We start from the raw sequence: 16,595 nt of genomic DNA, 5'->3' as shown, positions 1-16,595 counted from the left end.
ATACTCACGTGCTAATGTAAAGTCAAACATGACAATGTCCATGTGAGTGGGTGAAGGAATTAAGGATGACGCAAACGCTCTAAAGCAGGGGTGTCAAACTCATTTTTGTTCAGGGGCCACATACAGCACAATTTGATCTCAAGGGGACCGGACCAGTAAAAATAGTAAAATAATAGAATAATAACCTATGAACAACAAGAACTCCTTTTTTTTTCTCCTTTGTTTTACATTTAATGAAGGATAATTTTACAAAACATGAAATTTCTTGAGAAATATAAGTGCAATTTCAACAATATCATGCCTAAATTTACTATTTACAGAGCACACTGGATCTATAAAGGCACAAACATTTAGTCACGGGAATCTGGAGCATTTGACATTACGTTTAGATTAGTGTGAAATTTTAACAAATTCATCCTGTGGGCCGGATTGGACCCTCTGGCGGGCCGGTTCTGGCCCCCGGGCCGTATGTTTGACACCCCTTCTCTAAAGCATGTGTAGCCCAGTGGTGGTTGCTGGTCTTTGAAACAGGGGGAAGCTAATTTCTCGGTTATTTATGCACACATTCTACAAACTAGAACACGGAAATGCGATAATTACGCAAAACTGAAATGCCGTAATAGTGTTTTTATTTGCAGTGTGTATGTACAAACAAAAATGGGCTAATATCGCCGAGCAAATAACACACGACGACCAGCTATTTGTCGACAGACTTCCACATCGCTGTCTAAAACTGGTTTGCGGAAACCCTCTGTCGTTAGTCAGGTTTTAATTAAAATGTATCCCAAACTTTAAGATTCCCTGAACAAAAACACACATAGATCAGTGTTTCCTTTGTCAGCTGTAAAGCAAACAATGGGTCACTAAAATAAGCAGTAGATATTATTACAGAGCGATATACCGTCATGTGTCATAGCTCCTCAATTCATTATTGTAGTAATAATTGGGTTCTTCAAATCAGAAATGCCCATTAATATAGATATATGATGAAAAGCCACCTCTTGTCATGTATGTGGTGCATGAACTGTCGCCGAGTCTCCACAGAATCATTAACGTCCGTGTCAGTGGTCACAACTCGCTGGTGACGCCATCCGTCACTTAATGGCGTCATTCATTTTAAAACTGTGACTGTTGATCTGCTCGGGTCACCAGTAAGTATGATTAAGAGATGAAGAGACACAGAATTGATCCTAATTACATTTTAGTGATGACACTATATCAATAGCAGGCAGATCACGTGAAGACAGCTGTTGTTGTCGGCGTATTTAACATGTAGATACGTGCAGTCAAACACTCATACAGGAGCAGCGATTCCTCGTAATGATATTGTTTTCCTTCTCTCTTCAAAGCGATGATTAGCTGTAGGGATTCCTCACTTCATGATGGGGATGGAATCGAACCTTATTTCTGGCCATAATTAAAAGTATTCCCATAGCAGGCTGCTGCAAGGCCACAACTTTAAGAGGTCAATAGATGACACGTTTCCAATAGCAGTCTAATTCAATCAGTCTGGGATGTAAAGTGTATGTTAATGATTCCTCAATAAACTAAAAGCAGCGTTCATCTACTCTCTCACCTGTACCTGATATCCATGACGGTTTGTTAACACTAATCATCAACAGGTTTAAATCTGTTCCCCGTATCCTGTGCTTAGTTTGAGTCCAATCACCCCAGAGCATCAAGGATCTCTGATGTTCAGCTGTATAACTTCATACATGCAGAGCAGCAGTCTCCCTTTTTTAATTCAGACGCAGTGGCTTTCTTACAACTTTAAAACCACTATTTTAGTCAAAGAGACGACATTTGATCGCGCCGTCTAGCAAATTTGCACCTATTTTTCAAGCCACTCTTTCCCCCGCCGTATTTCTCACTATCATCATTAACTTTAGATGAATCCATCACACAATGTTTATGGCTCCAATCTTGACTCGTGCGGGTCGGCCAATTTTTTATTTCGACATGCATCACGGCTGCAGAGAAGTCGCTCCATCACGTTGAAGCTTGCGCAGCGTACGATGTTGAACATTTCGATGCCCACATGTGACAAGTCGTGCCAAAGTGCAAGAGAAGTGCTGACAAACTGACGCTGGCAGTCTTTTATACGCCTATAGTGTTTGACAATTTCCACAACACAGCATGTTTGGCCACTTTTGTGTTATTTGTCATGCGAGAATAGTTTGAAAATGCAACTTCAGCTTGAGAGAAATTCATTTTTCTTTTACCTCTTGCTCTAAAATGTCGAAAGAAAAAAAATCAAATCTATCCAGCCGATGTCAACAGAAATTTCACAACTCGTTTTTTTTTTTTTAGGTAGTTACAGTAAAACCATGTAATTATGTAAAAGCACTAGCTACCTTTTTAAAAAGCAGGTGTGTTTTTCACATTTTGCATTTGGGCCCTCTTGAAGAAGCAGAAAGTGCATGAATGTTGTTTCCATGGTTGCTCAAACTTCCTTCCTCTTGTCCATGGCAACTACAGGAGCCATGCTGAAGGAGCTCACTCTTCTGGTCACTTTTCTCCTCGTCTCTAAAGCAAGGTACTAAAACAGGGACTACTTTGGTGTTTAAAACCTAATCAAACCAGACCAAACGGCTCTGTGTGTGAAAGCGCAATAGTGTTTATTTCATGAGTTATTTTTCTGTAAATGTGCCCCCATACTGTAAAATCCTGGTGGTGGTGATCTGGCATTGAACCTTAGTAGGAACTGTAGAGTAGTGCAGACGAACTAGGCTATTGATGGCTGACAGATATCATGATTCCATCCATTCAAGGCTTTTGTAAACTTGCTTTTCCACAAAACTTTCACTAATTCAGGCTCATAAATTTTAACTTGCCTGGATGTTTCATTTCCTTTCTGCTGATTTGAATTCATTTTGATTAAATCAAATGATGACACTTTATTTTAATGCATGTCTTAATTGTGCTTATTTGTTTGCCTGCTCAATGATTAAACCATTAAACATATTACATAACGGACGCAGAGGATACACGTTTAATTCGATTAATAATGCATCCTCCGTCCATTGCTCTTCTTTTCTTGTACCTTTTGACAGTTCTGCCAGTTAGTAAATGTGTCTTTAGAATGTATGTTTTATGTCCTTTGGCGTGCTTTTGGACAGGAGTATTAAGCTCGCATATATCACTTGCAGTGGGAACCTGTATTGACATACGGCCGATTTCGGATAGTTCTCAAGCCTGCAGGGTTATTGCTGTGGGAGCATCAAGACTGCAAATTAGTTTCCAAATCTACACGGCCGAATGATAGCTGGATAAAAGGCAATGATCAGTAGCAGTGGTTTTCTTTTAGCTAGAACTAAACAGCAGAGTTAATATGTACTTACACCAACCAGCATGGTGACTGCTCCAACCCTACACGTTTTAAACAGTGTTTATTATCATTAAACTGGTGTGTCTTCAGTATTTGTCATTATTGACACAATGTTACCAGAGAACATTAGAAATTATATTTGACCCCTTAACACCTAAGCCACAGAAAGCCACAAAAAGGACTTTTTTTGTTTATTGTAACCATGAAAGGGCCTGAAAATAAAAGTGCTTTTGCCCATTTTTCCAGAATAACATTCAATATCTGGCAGTTATTTACAATTTGGGGGTGGAGTGGCTTAGTGGTTAAGACCGGTACCCTGTGTGCGAAAAGACATCATGGTCACAATGGTCGCAAGTTCAACACCACCCCTGGCTGATTGTACTCAATTCCATTGTAAGTCGCTTTGGATAAAAGTGTCTGCTAAATGACATGTAATGTAATGTAATTTACTGCAAAATAAAGAAAAAAACAAACATTTTATTTAAAAGAAATACTGTAGTTGTGAACAAACACCAGCTTTTGTCTTAAATTAGAAATTTTGAAACTATAAAACATATTTAAAGTAACATTTGTTTGAGTTTTTGTCTCAATGTCCAGAAACAGGCCAAAAAATGTAAACTATGTTTCCTATTCCTTTATGTCTCCTCTCTGGTGACAAAGACACTGATTTGCTGGCTATTTACAGCGGCGCGAGTGCAATTATCATAATGTTGGCTTCGACTTCGCAAACGTGTCGTGTGCGATACACTCGGTGTTATAGGGTTAAAAATCCAACCAGTCTTCTAACATTTGTTTATTATTTTCATGTCTGCAGTCAGACATACTGACACAATAATGTTCTAACCACAAATGAAGGAAGTTATTTCCCGTTTATGAATATGATTAAATCTAGACATAAGAAGTGCCCGGTTCGTGCTAGAAACAGGTTTTTTTTGTCCTCATAGGGACACAAAGATCCACAATAAATCTTCTGCCGTTTATGGCCCGTTGGTGAACATCTTGCAGACAAACTGAGACAAAATGTTTTTCTTTTCAAAACAGATTTGAGAATGCAGTTTGGTGTGGAACCTTCATTTTGGGGAGGCGTGTTATTATTATTATTATTATTGGTATATCAGTGTGTAGACATACAGTGGCACACACTGCTGCACCCTGCTTTTTTTACGGCATGAAGCCGTGCATAGGAACAATTAATTAGTCCTTCATTTGAATGATGTCTTGTTGTATTAAAATTAAATCACAGTTAAGTTGCTTTGTCTCCAGCTTTTTGTATTTGGCATTGGGCTGTTCCAGAAAGCTTCACCGCCTCATTGTGTTTCACTCTACTGTGTTTTATTCCAATTAAGTTACACTAATAGCTCAACAGGTTGGTTACCCCTCACCATGAGTGTAATATTTTCATTATCCACGGTGGATGTTGAAAATAAATTGAAATTTTGAACAGTAAATTGGACTTGTTAGTCACCACTGAGTGAAAAAGCAAACAAAAAAAAACCTCAATGTTCAGGAAATGATCATCTGCACTTAGCCTTAATATTTTCAGACGATTTTTCAAAAAGCACTTTTCACCAGATTTTTTTTTTCTTTTTGCAACCCTTGACAAAAAGTGTTGGTTATGACATGTTGGATAGTATTTTATCAGCTGTTCAGTTACCCTGAGGGGTTTTAACAGTGTCGAGAGTTTGTAAGCCTTTAGGGTGAAAAGGAAATGGACCAAGGATTTTCTTTTAGTGATAAGGTTGACTGCACTGGGCTGTGAGAGTGCTTGACTGACTAATTATTCCAAGTCTCTTCTCAGATTAGGGCAGACATGCAGAGCTTATGGACAGTCGCACAGCAGACAATCAGACCACGTAATAACCGGAGAGCCAATGTTTTCTCAAATCCACTGTAACACCTCACAAAACAAAAGTGTGTTAAGCACTAATACTCGGTCCAATCTCACGCCACACTGCCTTGATAAACACCAATGCCACCCGCTCTGTGGACGCCATCTTTGCTCTGGCAATTAGGCATAGCTTTTGGATTATCTTTTTCTCAGCCCAGGATTTCAATTATTCCCTCTGCCATGTCTGTGGCCATGTGGGCTTTTTTGGCACATGGAAAACGGATTAAATCTGATTTGAACAAAAAAAAAAGTTAGTATAAAATGACATTGTATCATTGCAAGTTTGTCTCTGAAATAATTATGATCATAATAATCTTCTTTTATATAGCACTGCTCTAAACTAGCACGCCTCGCATCGCCGTGGTACAGTTATTTTGGGTTTCCACTCGCGATAGTACCCGGTCCAGACATCACAGACCCTGTCGCTGTGTTGCATCGCAGTGACTGTGTCAGACTTTTACTAAACTACCTGCTATAGCTTAATAAACTCTCCTCTGGAAAGTTTCATTGCACACACACAATAAACATTCACACACACTAGTTAACCTGCCTGCCACAGCTACACTCGCCTGCCGACACTCTTAATTAGTTAGTGAGACAGTTGTTCGTGAGACTGTCTACGTGCTCCGGTCAGGGAGGAAGTACTGAACAAATATTTTTTAATTTTTAACTGATTCTATTGATTCAGTGACACTGAAAACAACCGCTTTACGCGTCACTCGTTTGTGTGTGTCGTGCTGTGATGACTCCGCCCCACGTTGAGGAGGTACTATTTTGTAATGGAGTCGAGTCGAGCTGGGAACATGCAGTGGAAACACGGCAAGTGCTTCAAAAAAACCAAAACAAAACATGTGCATGAAGAAACTATAACAACTACAGTTCAGTAAAACCTGGTAATGCAGAACATTAACAGTATATACTGTCATTTTGACTCTCACAGGGAATTCCACAGTCTTGAAAAGCTCCGTCCCTCTTAGTTTCCAAATAAAAGTAACATGAAAGTCAAAACCTGTTCTGATAAATACATTGTGGCGACAACAATAAACAAGATTGACCATTTCTTGTAAATATTCAGCGCGTTCTAAAACTGGCGTGGCTGTAACATCCTCCGAGTAAGAAGAGGATTTGATCGCCGCACCTCATCGACATTGCTTTTACTTATTAGAAGGCTCACTCCAGGTAAAGTGTGCGAGAGGATTCCACGGGGTCTGGAGACTCTCATGTTTCTGCTCAGATGCTGTGTATATTTGTGGGTAGCGCTCAGTCGTACACCCGCTGTATGATTACCCAGGCACGGCGACGTGTGAACGAGTATGCAAAATAGATTATTCTCTGCAGGTCTGAGATGAGAGAAGTTGTAAACTGTTTATCCTCTCAGGTGGCTTGTTTCCCTCCCAGCAAATCACTTCCTTTGGCTGTCATCTCGTGCTTTTTATGTGTCTGCCATACAGCAGCCTGTCAACTCTTAAAGCATTCTTCTGTGTCTCCTCTCTTTTATCTACAGATACCACAGTATCATCACAAAAAGGTAAGACAGCACTCACTCACTCACTCACTCACTCACTCACCTGTGGATACGTGCGAGGCAGCGCGTGTGTGTGTGTGTGTGTGTGTGTGTGTGTGTTTGCTGTGTTTTTGCTAATGAGATGAGTAACATTTCATGGAGTTGTTGGTGTTGATTTGAAATTGAGTCATTCGGTGTTTTCGCTTTTGAACAATCTGTTTGATTACGGAGTCAATCACTCACACCCACTGACACCTCGACTAGATTTTCCTGTTCACCCACAGTGATTGACAGCCCACGGTGTGTGTGTGTGTGTGTGTGTGCGCGGCTCTCTGCGCGGAGTCTGTTCAGAGTAATCATTAACATCGGTATGTTAATGTGAGGTGGAGAGAGGTGATTGTTTTGCGTGGTGGATCTTCAGGGATAGAAGGAAGGCGTGTTTTGAGGAAAGTACCTCAAGGCTGTTGTGATATTGTAATTTGATGAGGCCAGACAGTCAGCCTGTCTAAACAGCTCCAGGGGTGTTGTTCTGAGCGACAGCCTGCAGGTGTATGCGGCGAGCAGTCCCAGCCCCTCTGCTCTTCATCATGGAGATACAGTAATGGCACGGGGTGAGTCACACTCTGTGATTGCAAAGCAGAAGTAGACAATCACTCGGGAGAAATCCCCGCTGATTTCATTGAAACTTTCTTTGATTCCACGCTGTGACCATAAGAACCATAAGAAGAAATGTTTTGGCGCGGGCAGAGCCGTACGGAGACGAGGGGTGAAGGCTTTGATTGTCATTTGCGTCTGGTGTAATGCACACGGCGTGTGTTTTCAGGGGTGGGGGGGGCTAAACAACAGGATGCAGCTTCACGTCAGGTACAAAGGTACAATGCGTGAGTGCAGTGCTGTCAGATGGGCCTATAAACCTAAGAGATGGTGGGTTGCTCCGGCCTCGCTCGCTGATGAATGTTGAACAACAGGAAAGGCCTCGGCATACATCACGTCTCCATAGCTACACTTATATATGTTCCTGAATAAAACCACACAATCCTGCCGGTGAATGGATCCCCGACCGATTCGTTCGCTCCCTGGCTGATATGCAATTATCAAATCCTTTGATGAAGAAACATAAACAATACACACATTGGAAGTGTCATGGAGAGAAATAGTGAGCCGGAGTCATATAGAGTTATATAGATGAAGAGCTGAAGAGCCACGGGGCCTTGAGGCAAAGATAATGCACATTAACCATGAGCTCGTGCTTTCGCGTCTTTTAAAAGACTGATGCGTTTGAGTACCTGTGTGCATACGCGCCGCATTTGCTGTGTCTTTTCATGGAAGACGGAGAAAGCGGCACCTTTGTGCACATTTGCGTCGTCGACAAACCGTCAATGTTCCGACGCGACAGAAGCGGCTCGTACACGTGTTAACGGAGAACAACAGGACAGTATAGTGTACATAAAGTGACAAGGACAGCATTTAGCTTTTTCTGTCTAAGTACATACAGGTATTTATTTAATTCAAGTCAAATCATTTAAAAGTTTTCTCATTTAAAATATATCAGACAAACTGTCAGTGGTCCTCAATACATGTTTATGTCGAGTAGCATTCAGTCGTTATATTTTCTAAGATATGAGGTTTTCTAAGACATTGGGCCACAGGCAAACTCCTATTGGTCGACTTTGAGCAGGTTAGTATCCAAACTGTGGCTGAATGACCTTTATTGTTGTGCCGCTCCAATATCATGATTAATACAGAACCCCATCATAACGTGACCTTATTCTTGAGTTCTCTACTTCTGCAGAGAATCCCCACTATCTGCCCCCCCCCCCCCCCCCCACACCATGCCATCCTTTATCCAACACCTTTCCTCCCTCTCACACTGCCCCCCCCCCCCCCCCTCCCGTCTTCTGCCAAATGAAGTGTATTTATGGCACCTGCACTGGAAAAACAGTCTCTTGGAGACATCCCTCTAATTTCATTTTCAAAATGCCAGCAATAAATTTATCAAATGGGCTGAATCGAATTGGAGTCGCACGCAGTGCCATCCGTCATGGGCTGTCCCTCTGGGGCTTGTGGGCGTATTTAAGCCGGCCAAAAAAACACTGCTGGCAGGAGTAGAAGATGGAGAGAGAGCGGGGGGTGTGTGTGTGTGTGGGGGGGGGGGAGGGGGGGGGTTTCTGGTAGAAAAGGGAAACCAAATGAAGGTACTGACTGGAGAAATACGCCGAGACCAAACATGTGTGTGCATAACTTTAGGTGCTTAGATGCATAATATGTGGAAGCTTACATGAGTGTGGACGCATGTGGAACGTGCACTAATTCTTCAGTGCAGTGGAGCCTCGGGCTGGAATCTTGAACGTTTGCCTGTCAGTGTGTGAGCGTGATAATTGATTAATTGCAACACAAGTTCATTGATTGTTTTCCTTTCTTCCCTTGTCCGTGGGTAAATCCCCTCACAGTTCAAACACCACTTTGAGCTTTAAGTCAAACTCAAGGTTCACACGCTCCGTGACTCCTCACTCCCCTCGCCTTTCTTACTTCCTCATCCTTTGTAACCTGACTTTGGCACCTTGACTTTGCTCATTAAACGCGTCTGCCCCAGCCTTTTCCTTTTGTTTCACCCCTCTTTTTTACCTTTTATCGCTGCACAGGTGAAGCCAGACGTGGGTGAGGCTAGAGCAGCTTAGCACTAACAGGGCTAATGAAGTCAGGCCTTGCATTCCTCTGACGGGGATCAGTGGTGTTATCTGTGGAGCCTGTCAGTGTTTAATGATGAGATGAGATATTCACACCAGCTACGAGAAGACGGGCACGCTGATATGTGGCAATCATGAACTGGGATTTTTCTGGGATGCATGTACACGCGTGCGTTATGTAAACATACGGCGGAGTAATATTTCGCTCCTCCCTCTTTGCAAAGCTGTGGATTTATGATTGCAGCGTGACATCAGTGGCGTAAGTGATTGGAACAAATCTGAATGACAGAGCGGCTCAGAGAGAAAGCTAGCGGGGCTATTTATTCCCGTGGAAAGGTGGAGGAAAAAAGAGATGTGAGATTTACCCCCCACCCTCGCCTTGATGAGCAGGTTGTAAACAACTCATCATATGCTATTCGAGATGCATGCTCTGATCCACGATTCTGTCAGTGCATTTCACTTCTGCCAAAAAGCGTGACAGAAGATCAATCAAAAGGCCAGCATCTCAGAACCTTTTTGAACATTTCAAGATTCCTCCTCGAATTAAGTTCTCCTCTCGGTGCCGTCACGTGGCACACAAATGTGTTCTTGTGCCGCAGTGCGTGTTGTCAACGTGTCAGTTAGTGTGTCCGTGTCACATTTAAGGGTATTTGTTTGTGTGTTTAGATGCTGTCAGACTGACAGAGGCGATAGTTGGGTCAACGGGCTGCCTGTTTGCCTGGGTGACAGGGTGCCAACAAGGACTTGGCCTCTTTTTACCCCATTAGCCACACAGGCTAATTTACCCGTCAACTTACATCCACACACGGAAACTACTCTTGTCAACTTCTTCTTCTTCTTCTTCTTCTTCCGTCTGACTCTTTCTCCAGCCCTCGTTTATTTTAGTTTTGTATAATTTCTAAACTTCCAGATCCTTTGCTCATTACATTTTCTTCAACATCTTCCTTCCAACTGCTAAATTGGAACCGTATTCTGTCCTCACACCAGCACTTTCTCCCCGTCTTGTGAAATACCCCGTTTAGCTCCAGTTGAGGAGACTTAAGACACAGACTTTTGAACATTTCTACCAGTGTGACTGATGCTCCCCGTTCTCCCACATTTCCGTTTGGTCTGCAAAGCTTCCTTAAGTACTATCGGGAACTATTTGAAAGTGTAGTTTTTTTTTCACATCTGAGGAGCAAAGTTACAAGGAAGATAAGTTAGTTGTACAGAGTTCTTCTTGTTTTACATAAAATAACCACTGAGGATTCAGGAAATGATGTTGATGAAGTGGTTGGAGTTCTATACTCGTCACACCGACAGTCATGCAGTGAGGCTAAAGGTCACATCTTCATGGTCTTGAGGACAATTTAAAGGCTTAATCCGATTGGAAAACACTCTGAATTTACACCAAATAAATCCAAATACACATTTTAATATGTAAAAGAGCAACTCACTGATCCGCACAGAATTAAGAAATTTTCAGAGACAAATTATCACAACTATCAAATGATAATAACAATACTGTAATCCTCGTGTGATCTATTTTAGTGTTTACCAGCCTCATAAATCCATCTCTAAAAAGCCTCTGTGATGCTACGGTTACATCAGAGTGCGATTATTTTGCAGTATCGTTCCGAGAGAGTCATTAATAGACATTAAATTGACTTCTAGCTGGGTTGTAAATGATCACGTGTGAGAGATCTTATCTGGCAAAATCTTATTGAAACCATATTTTTTGCTTTCTTAAGTAACAACTCTTCACTCACATACGATACCTCAATAGAAAGTGGATATTTTCTGTGTTCACATTATAGTTGGTGCACCAGAGTAGCTTCAACAAGTTGACCGTGAGATTAATCCCAGTTTTAAAGTGAAGGAAAAACCAAATTTTATCTCAGTGCATTCTTCTGTAACATCTTTTAATTATCAAACTTTATTGGATTAGATGAGCAGTATTTACTCATCCATCACCATTTGTTCCCAATGGATGAGTGAAATATTATTTGTGTCATTTCCACAACTTCAACTCTTATGTACTTTGCTTAATGACATGTTTTTTTATAGTTTAAAATAATTGCTTTGTAATACAACATACACGTGATGATTATCGTTATTTTTAAATCAAATAATAAATTACTTGGCAAGTCATTTGAATATGAATATAATTTGTGTGGTTCTTTGTTTATTTGAATCACATGTTTTACGACCTGGCAACACTTTACTGTGTGTCAGTTTCAGAAGAGATTGTATTCATTCATTCAGTGTTGCTACATAAAGAGACATATGTTCTCAATATTGACATGAATATCCATCATCTCACCCTTTTCTTCCAAGTGTGTACGAGAAAAGGGTCATTGTGGGGGAATGTGGTGCCGTGAACTGTCCAGGGTGTGACCCCGCCTATCACCCCGATGTCAGCAGAGATTGGCACAGCTCCCCCCGCGACCCTCCTGTGGTAGCAGATGGATGGATGGACTTTTTGTGTGTTAATATCTAGACAGGCAGTGGATGCATAGCAACCCATTTGATTATTGATGTGATTTATTTTGTTGATTAATGGAATAATTACATATTACATAATTGGTATGTGTTCCAACAGCAGCCTGGTCCATGTATGGTTTGGATTTAGTTCTAAAGTAAGCTGGTGCAAACCTTGTTTATTTCTGAATGTTCTTATCTCAAGTCCTCTCCTCATGATGATTAGGCATCACAGTACATCCATCCATTCATCCATTCATCCATCCGAATCACTGAAAAGCCAGTGTGTCCTCAAGTAAGAGGCTTCCTGTGTAGTAGTAATGACTGAATGAGTATGTGCAAATGTACAAGTCTCGTTCATGCTACTCAGAATCCCTGCAAAGAGAAGCATGATTAGTTTGACCTTTGATTTTTGTCTCCCCCCCCTCCCCCCTTTTTTTAATTCAGCTGTGTCTCCTTTGTAGGAGAGAGGGGTCATTGTGATCTTGTCTATATTGCATCCCTCAGGCCAACTAATAAGTTTCAGCATATATGGGATTTAAATGCCAACAGAAGACACTGCAGCTTTCAGTGCAGACTCCGTATCAGAAAGCTCTGTGACAGGATTGTTGGAAAAGTCAAGGGTTGTGAGCATTGTCTCCTGCACATGAAACAGAAAGTAGTTGCTTTTTTTTTTTTTAATAACTACTTTTGAAAGGCTGCACGCTAACACAGGAGGCTGATAATGTGTTTTGTTTCCCAGGCAAAACCCTGCAACAGATCCAATTGAGCGTTAGCCAGAGATAAAGACCAAACCACACAAAGACAGCCTCGGCAGACCCACATCTTAGACTCATTAAGGCCGACCGCGCTTTGAAACAATTCTCCGGCAAAGACAGAGAGAAGATAAAAGTATAACAGAGTGAACCGATGACCACTCTCTCTTACAGAATCTGGTTCTTAAGCCTCACCTGCCAATTAGATACAAGGGCGGACTGTTCTCTTGATGGATGGACTTAATTTAATATTGTGTGTTCTGCTGAGTCAGGTGCAACACTGATCACATTGGAGGATGGAGTTTTCAGGCCTTCCATCGGGGGCCATAGTGTAATAGACGGCAGCTTATCATAACTGTTCTCTCTGTGGCAAAGCAGCTCCATTTAAAAGGCGAATCAGCTTTGTACCTGATGGCGTGTGGCAGGTATCTGGAAGATTAGCGCCTGCCTCCCCAGAGTTGCGTGTGTTGCTGTGTGGTGTCAAATATCTCTTTTCCCATGATTCAACAACATGATTTTATCATACGACTATCTGCTCTAAGTCACTTAGATGATTGATATATCTTCGTGTGTTTCCTGACAAAACACCACAGTTGGGCTTGAAGTCCTATAGGGCTGGCATTGCCAGCGAAGCGGGCGGCATATTGCTCTCAGTAGGATCACTCCTATGTAGGCCTGCTTAGCAGAGGGATTTGGCCAGATTGGATTAGCTCAGCAGGGTGAAACAGATGGATACAGATGGGGAGGGACAAACCGGGAGTGGAAGTACATCAATCTCTGCTCAGTACACACCTGAGGGAATCATGGCGAGTCTCATTCCCATTCACTCGTGCACAATACAGACCCAATACTTTTGCCATTGGTGTTAAAAGCAGAGCCAAACTAATCAGCGACACATCAAACATCATACTTCACGTTATCTTTTGAAATAGTTTTTCCTCTTTCTTTTATTTATTTATTTATTATTTTTTTTTTTTTTAAATGGCTGTAAAAAGTCTGAGCAAAGACGTGTGAATATTCATTCAAATGCCCATAATGAGATAAACACATCTTCCGAATCCACAGTAACACTAATTATGCAGACTTTTCCACTCCACAGTGCTGCACTCTCAAACCTCATCAGCTGCTCAAAAGCATGTCACCACCGTCAGGGCAGATGGGTATTCTGCGCCCCAAAAAAGTATTTCAAGTAGGTTGAAATGGTTAAGAAAAAATTAAATCAGGAACGAAAGCATAAGCAGATGTGTGCGACAGACTGCCGACGAAATGTGTCTTCATTCTTTGCTCAGGCTGGTTCCGACGTTCTGTCTCGGGAGTTAATCCAAGTGTTGATGACCAAACTTTACCTTTCCCCAGGAATATGAATCAGGATCGGGCCAATGTGGCATCACTCAGACACAGACGCTGTGTCTTCCTTCATCTTATCTCAGCTCCTAATTCTTACCATTCACACAGTCACAGTGGAAACTGCCAAGTGTGTATTTTACAGTGCAAGCCAATACACATTCACGTTGAGAGCAATCCATTTTGTAAATATGGCTGGTTTACCAATAATAAGACTTAGAGATAGGATCATATTTAATGTGTGTTTGCTGCAATCAGGTATTCAGTCCTCACATCCTCTTCTCCACACATCCCAGAAGTCCCAAGGCGTGTCACAGAGTTGCCAGGTGTTCTCAAGTGAAGACCACTGTAGGAGTAAGAGAGGGGGAATATCTCGGTAATTGAGTAATTTATTAAATTGCATTATAATTACTTGCAAATGGGACATGGGTGAGGGGAGAGCATAATTAGGAGAGCAATCAGGTTCATTTGGGAATGTTGCTCTCCTTTCTTGGAGCCATAAAGACCTGATGGGATTATGGATTAGTAGTGGTTAGCGCTCTTGCCTTTGCAGCAAGAAGACCCGGGTTCTCGACCCGGTCAGAACAAGGGCCTTTCTGCATGGAGTCTGCATGTTCTCCCCGTGTGTGCGTGGGTTTCTTTTTTCCGGTTTCCTCCCACAGTCCAAAGACATGCTGATTTGGGGATGAGGCAAATTGGACACTCTTAATTGACCGTGAGAGTGGATGGTTGTTTGTCTCTGTGTGGCCCTGTGATGGACTTGCACCCTGCTTATCGCTCCCTATGTCAGCTGAGGATAAAGGCGGTAGAAGATGAATTATCCGGGAGAGTATCAAAATAAACGTGACCAGTAGACTAAATAAGTTTGAATTACAAATCAATTAAAGCACTTCTAATTTATTCTTTTGCATCATGCATGCATGTCTTGGCTTTCCGTGAGAAAACTAAACTAGACTTCACCGCCATGCTCGCAGCGCCTGAACTCTGAAAGCCGCACAGTCCTTCTTGCCACTTTAAAATATCCACTTTACACTCAGCAAAATTTCAGGATAACAAATTACTCTTTAAATCTACACAAGTTTCCAATCAGTCTGTTTACCCCGGAGAGAGGCATGGCACCTAAGAAGTGAAGTATAGGCACAGATGGATTATTCTAGGCTAATTCCAAGCACAACTCCGCTCGCAGCCATCAATAATTCATGTGGAAGTCTTTGAAAAGTAAACACTGCTTAGACCATTGAGAAACCAGATTGGAACTCTGTGTCGTATTGGCAAAAGAAAAGCTGTACACAGCTTAACTCCCCCCACAGAGGGTCTGTAGGTATAGGCACTACATAAAGAAATGCTCATTAGACGTAGATCCATAACCTGTATAATAACCTGGTGCCGCATTTGCATGGTTGATGCTTAAGATGACGGCAGAGGGAGGCACTTTGAATGACAGCCGGTGCAGAGATGTGTTGAATTCTGTTGATTGATTGTGTCTGTGTCGGTGCTTCGTACGTACAGGAGACGTGAACTCTCATTTACTCGGTAAATGCGTGCAGCTTAAATGCTAAAGAGGATCGCACTCCCACGGTATGGCTGCGTTTTGGCTCTTTTAACTACATCATTTGCACGTTGACTTTGCCTCCCGTTTACCCTCAGCCTTTTTTCTTCTTTTTTTGCTTACCTTTCATGTATTTATTTCTGTTTTTCTTTTTTTTTTTGAGGCAATGGGGAGTTGCAGTGTGTGTGGTATGTTGATTTCACTTTAAGCATTTCCCTCACCCTCAACCCTGTAATCCCCAGGAAGCGATGCAAGATCGGAGTGGTCTTTGTCTCCGTCTGTAGGATGCTCGTTAGTTAAACCAGTGGTTTCGCTGTCGGGCTACATTCTTCTGTCTTTCTTTCTCATCTTGCAATACTCTGGAGATCGTCTACTCAGTACAAACAGCATCTGTTCATAAGAGTAATAACATCTTTAAACATTCCCGAGAGAATTAACAGAGGAAAACAGACCCTTTTTTCTTTTTAACTTTTAACTATATGAATTTTATTCCATCAACATTTTCTTTCTTTCTTTCTTTTCTTTATTTCCCTCTCTCTTTCTTTCTTGCCAAATCTTTTGATATATTTTTTACAGACCACCAGATGTGACTCACACAAAACTAGGGAAAAGTGGCAGTGTGTTCCCAGTCTCGAGATCTGTGGTAGTGATTCTTTTCCTTTAACTCGTGCTTGGATGAGGGAAAGAGTCCCTTAACGCTACCTTCAAACAGGTAGAAATCACTCACTTGCTGGTCTTCAGGCGTGTGGATTTATGTCTCGGCGCATACAGAAGTGTGAAAGAGTTTGGAGGAGTTCCCAGGTGGATTATGTGCTTACTTTGTACATGTACTGTATGTAACGGTGCATATATCAAAAGTGTGTGTGTGTGTGTGTTGTTTGTGCATAGCTTTGCTCAAACAGACAAATGCACATACTGACGTGCGTCTGCCTGAGCGCACATATGTGCTATCAATCTTGCTGCAGCTCACTCCATTAGTGCCATAAGTGTTCCTGTGCTCCTCTCCTAGCCAGAGGAGACCAATTAAAGCGATCAGGCTGTGTCAGTGGAACCAGGTTGCTCTCAGAGCCTGCGGAGCTG

At 41.9% G+C, this 16,595-nt stretch overlaps 1 protein-coding gene across 1 annotated transcript in view; it reads left to right on the top strand.

Moving 5' to 3' along the window:
• The window catches only part of LOC131469035 (cadherin-4-like), a 226,326-nt gene that overhangs the window by 91,205 nt on the left and 118,526 nt on the right, over positions 1–16,595 (top strand). Inside the window, exon 3 of the mRNA XM_058643864.1 lies at positions 6,721–6,744. Coding sequence (XP_058499847.1) covers positions 6,721–6,744 — 24 coding nt within the window. The remainder of the gene's footprint in view (positions 1–6,720; positions 6,745–16,595) is intronic.

Source organism: Solea solea, chromosome 11, assembly GCF_958295425.1.
Source record: "Solea solea chromosome 11, fSolSol10.1, whole genome shotgun sequence".
Lineage (NCBI taxonomy): Eukaryota > Metazoa > Chordata > Actinopteri > Pleuronectiformes > Soleidae > Solea > Solea solea.
This window is presented reverse-complemented; position numbering and strand designations above follow the sequence as displayed.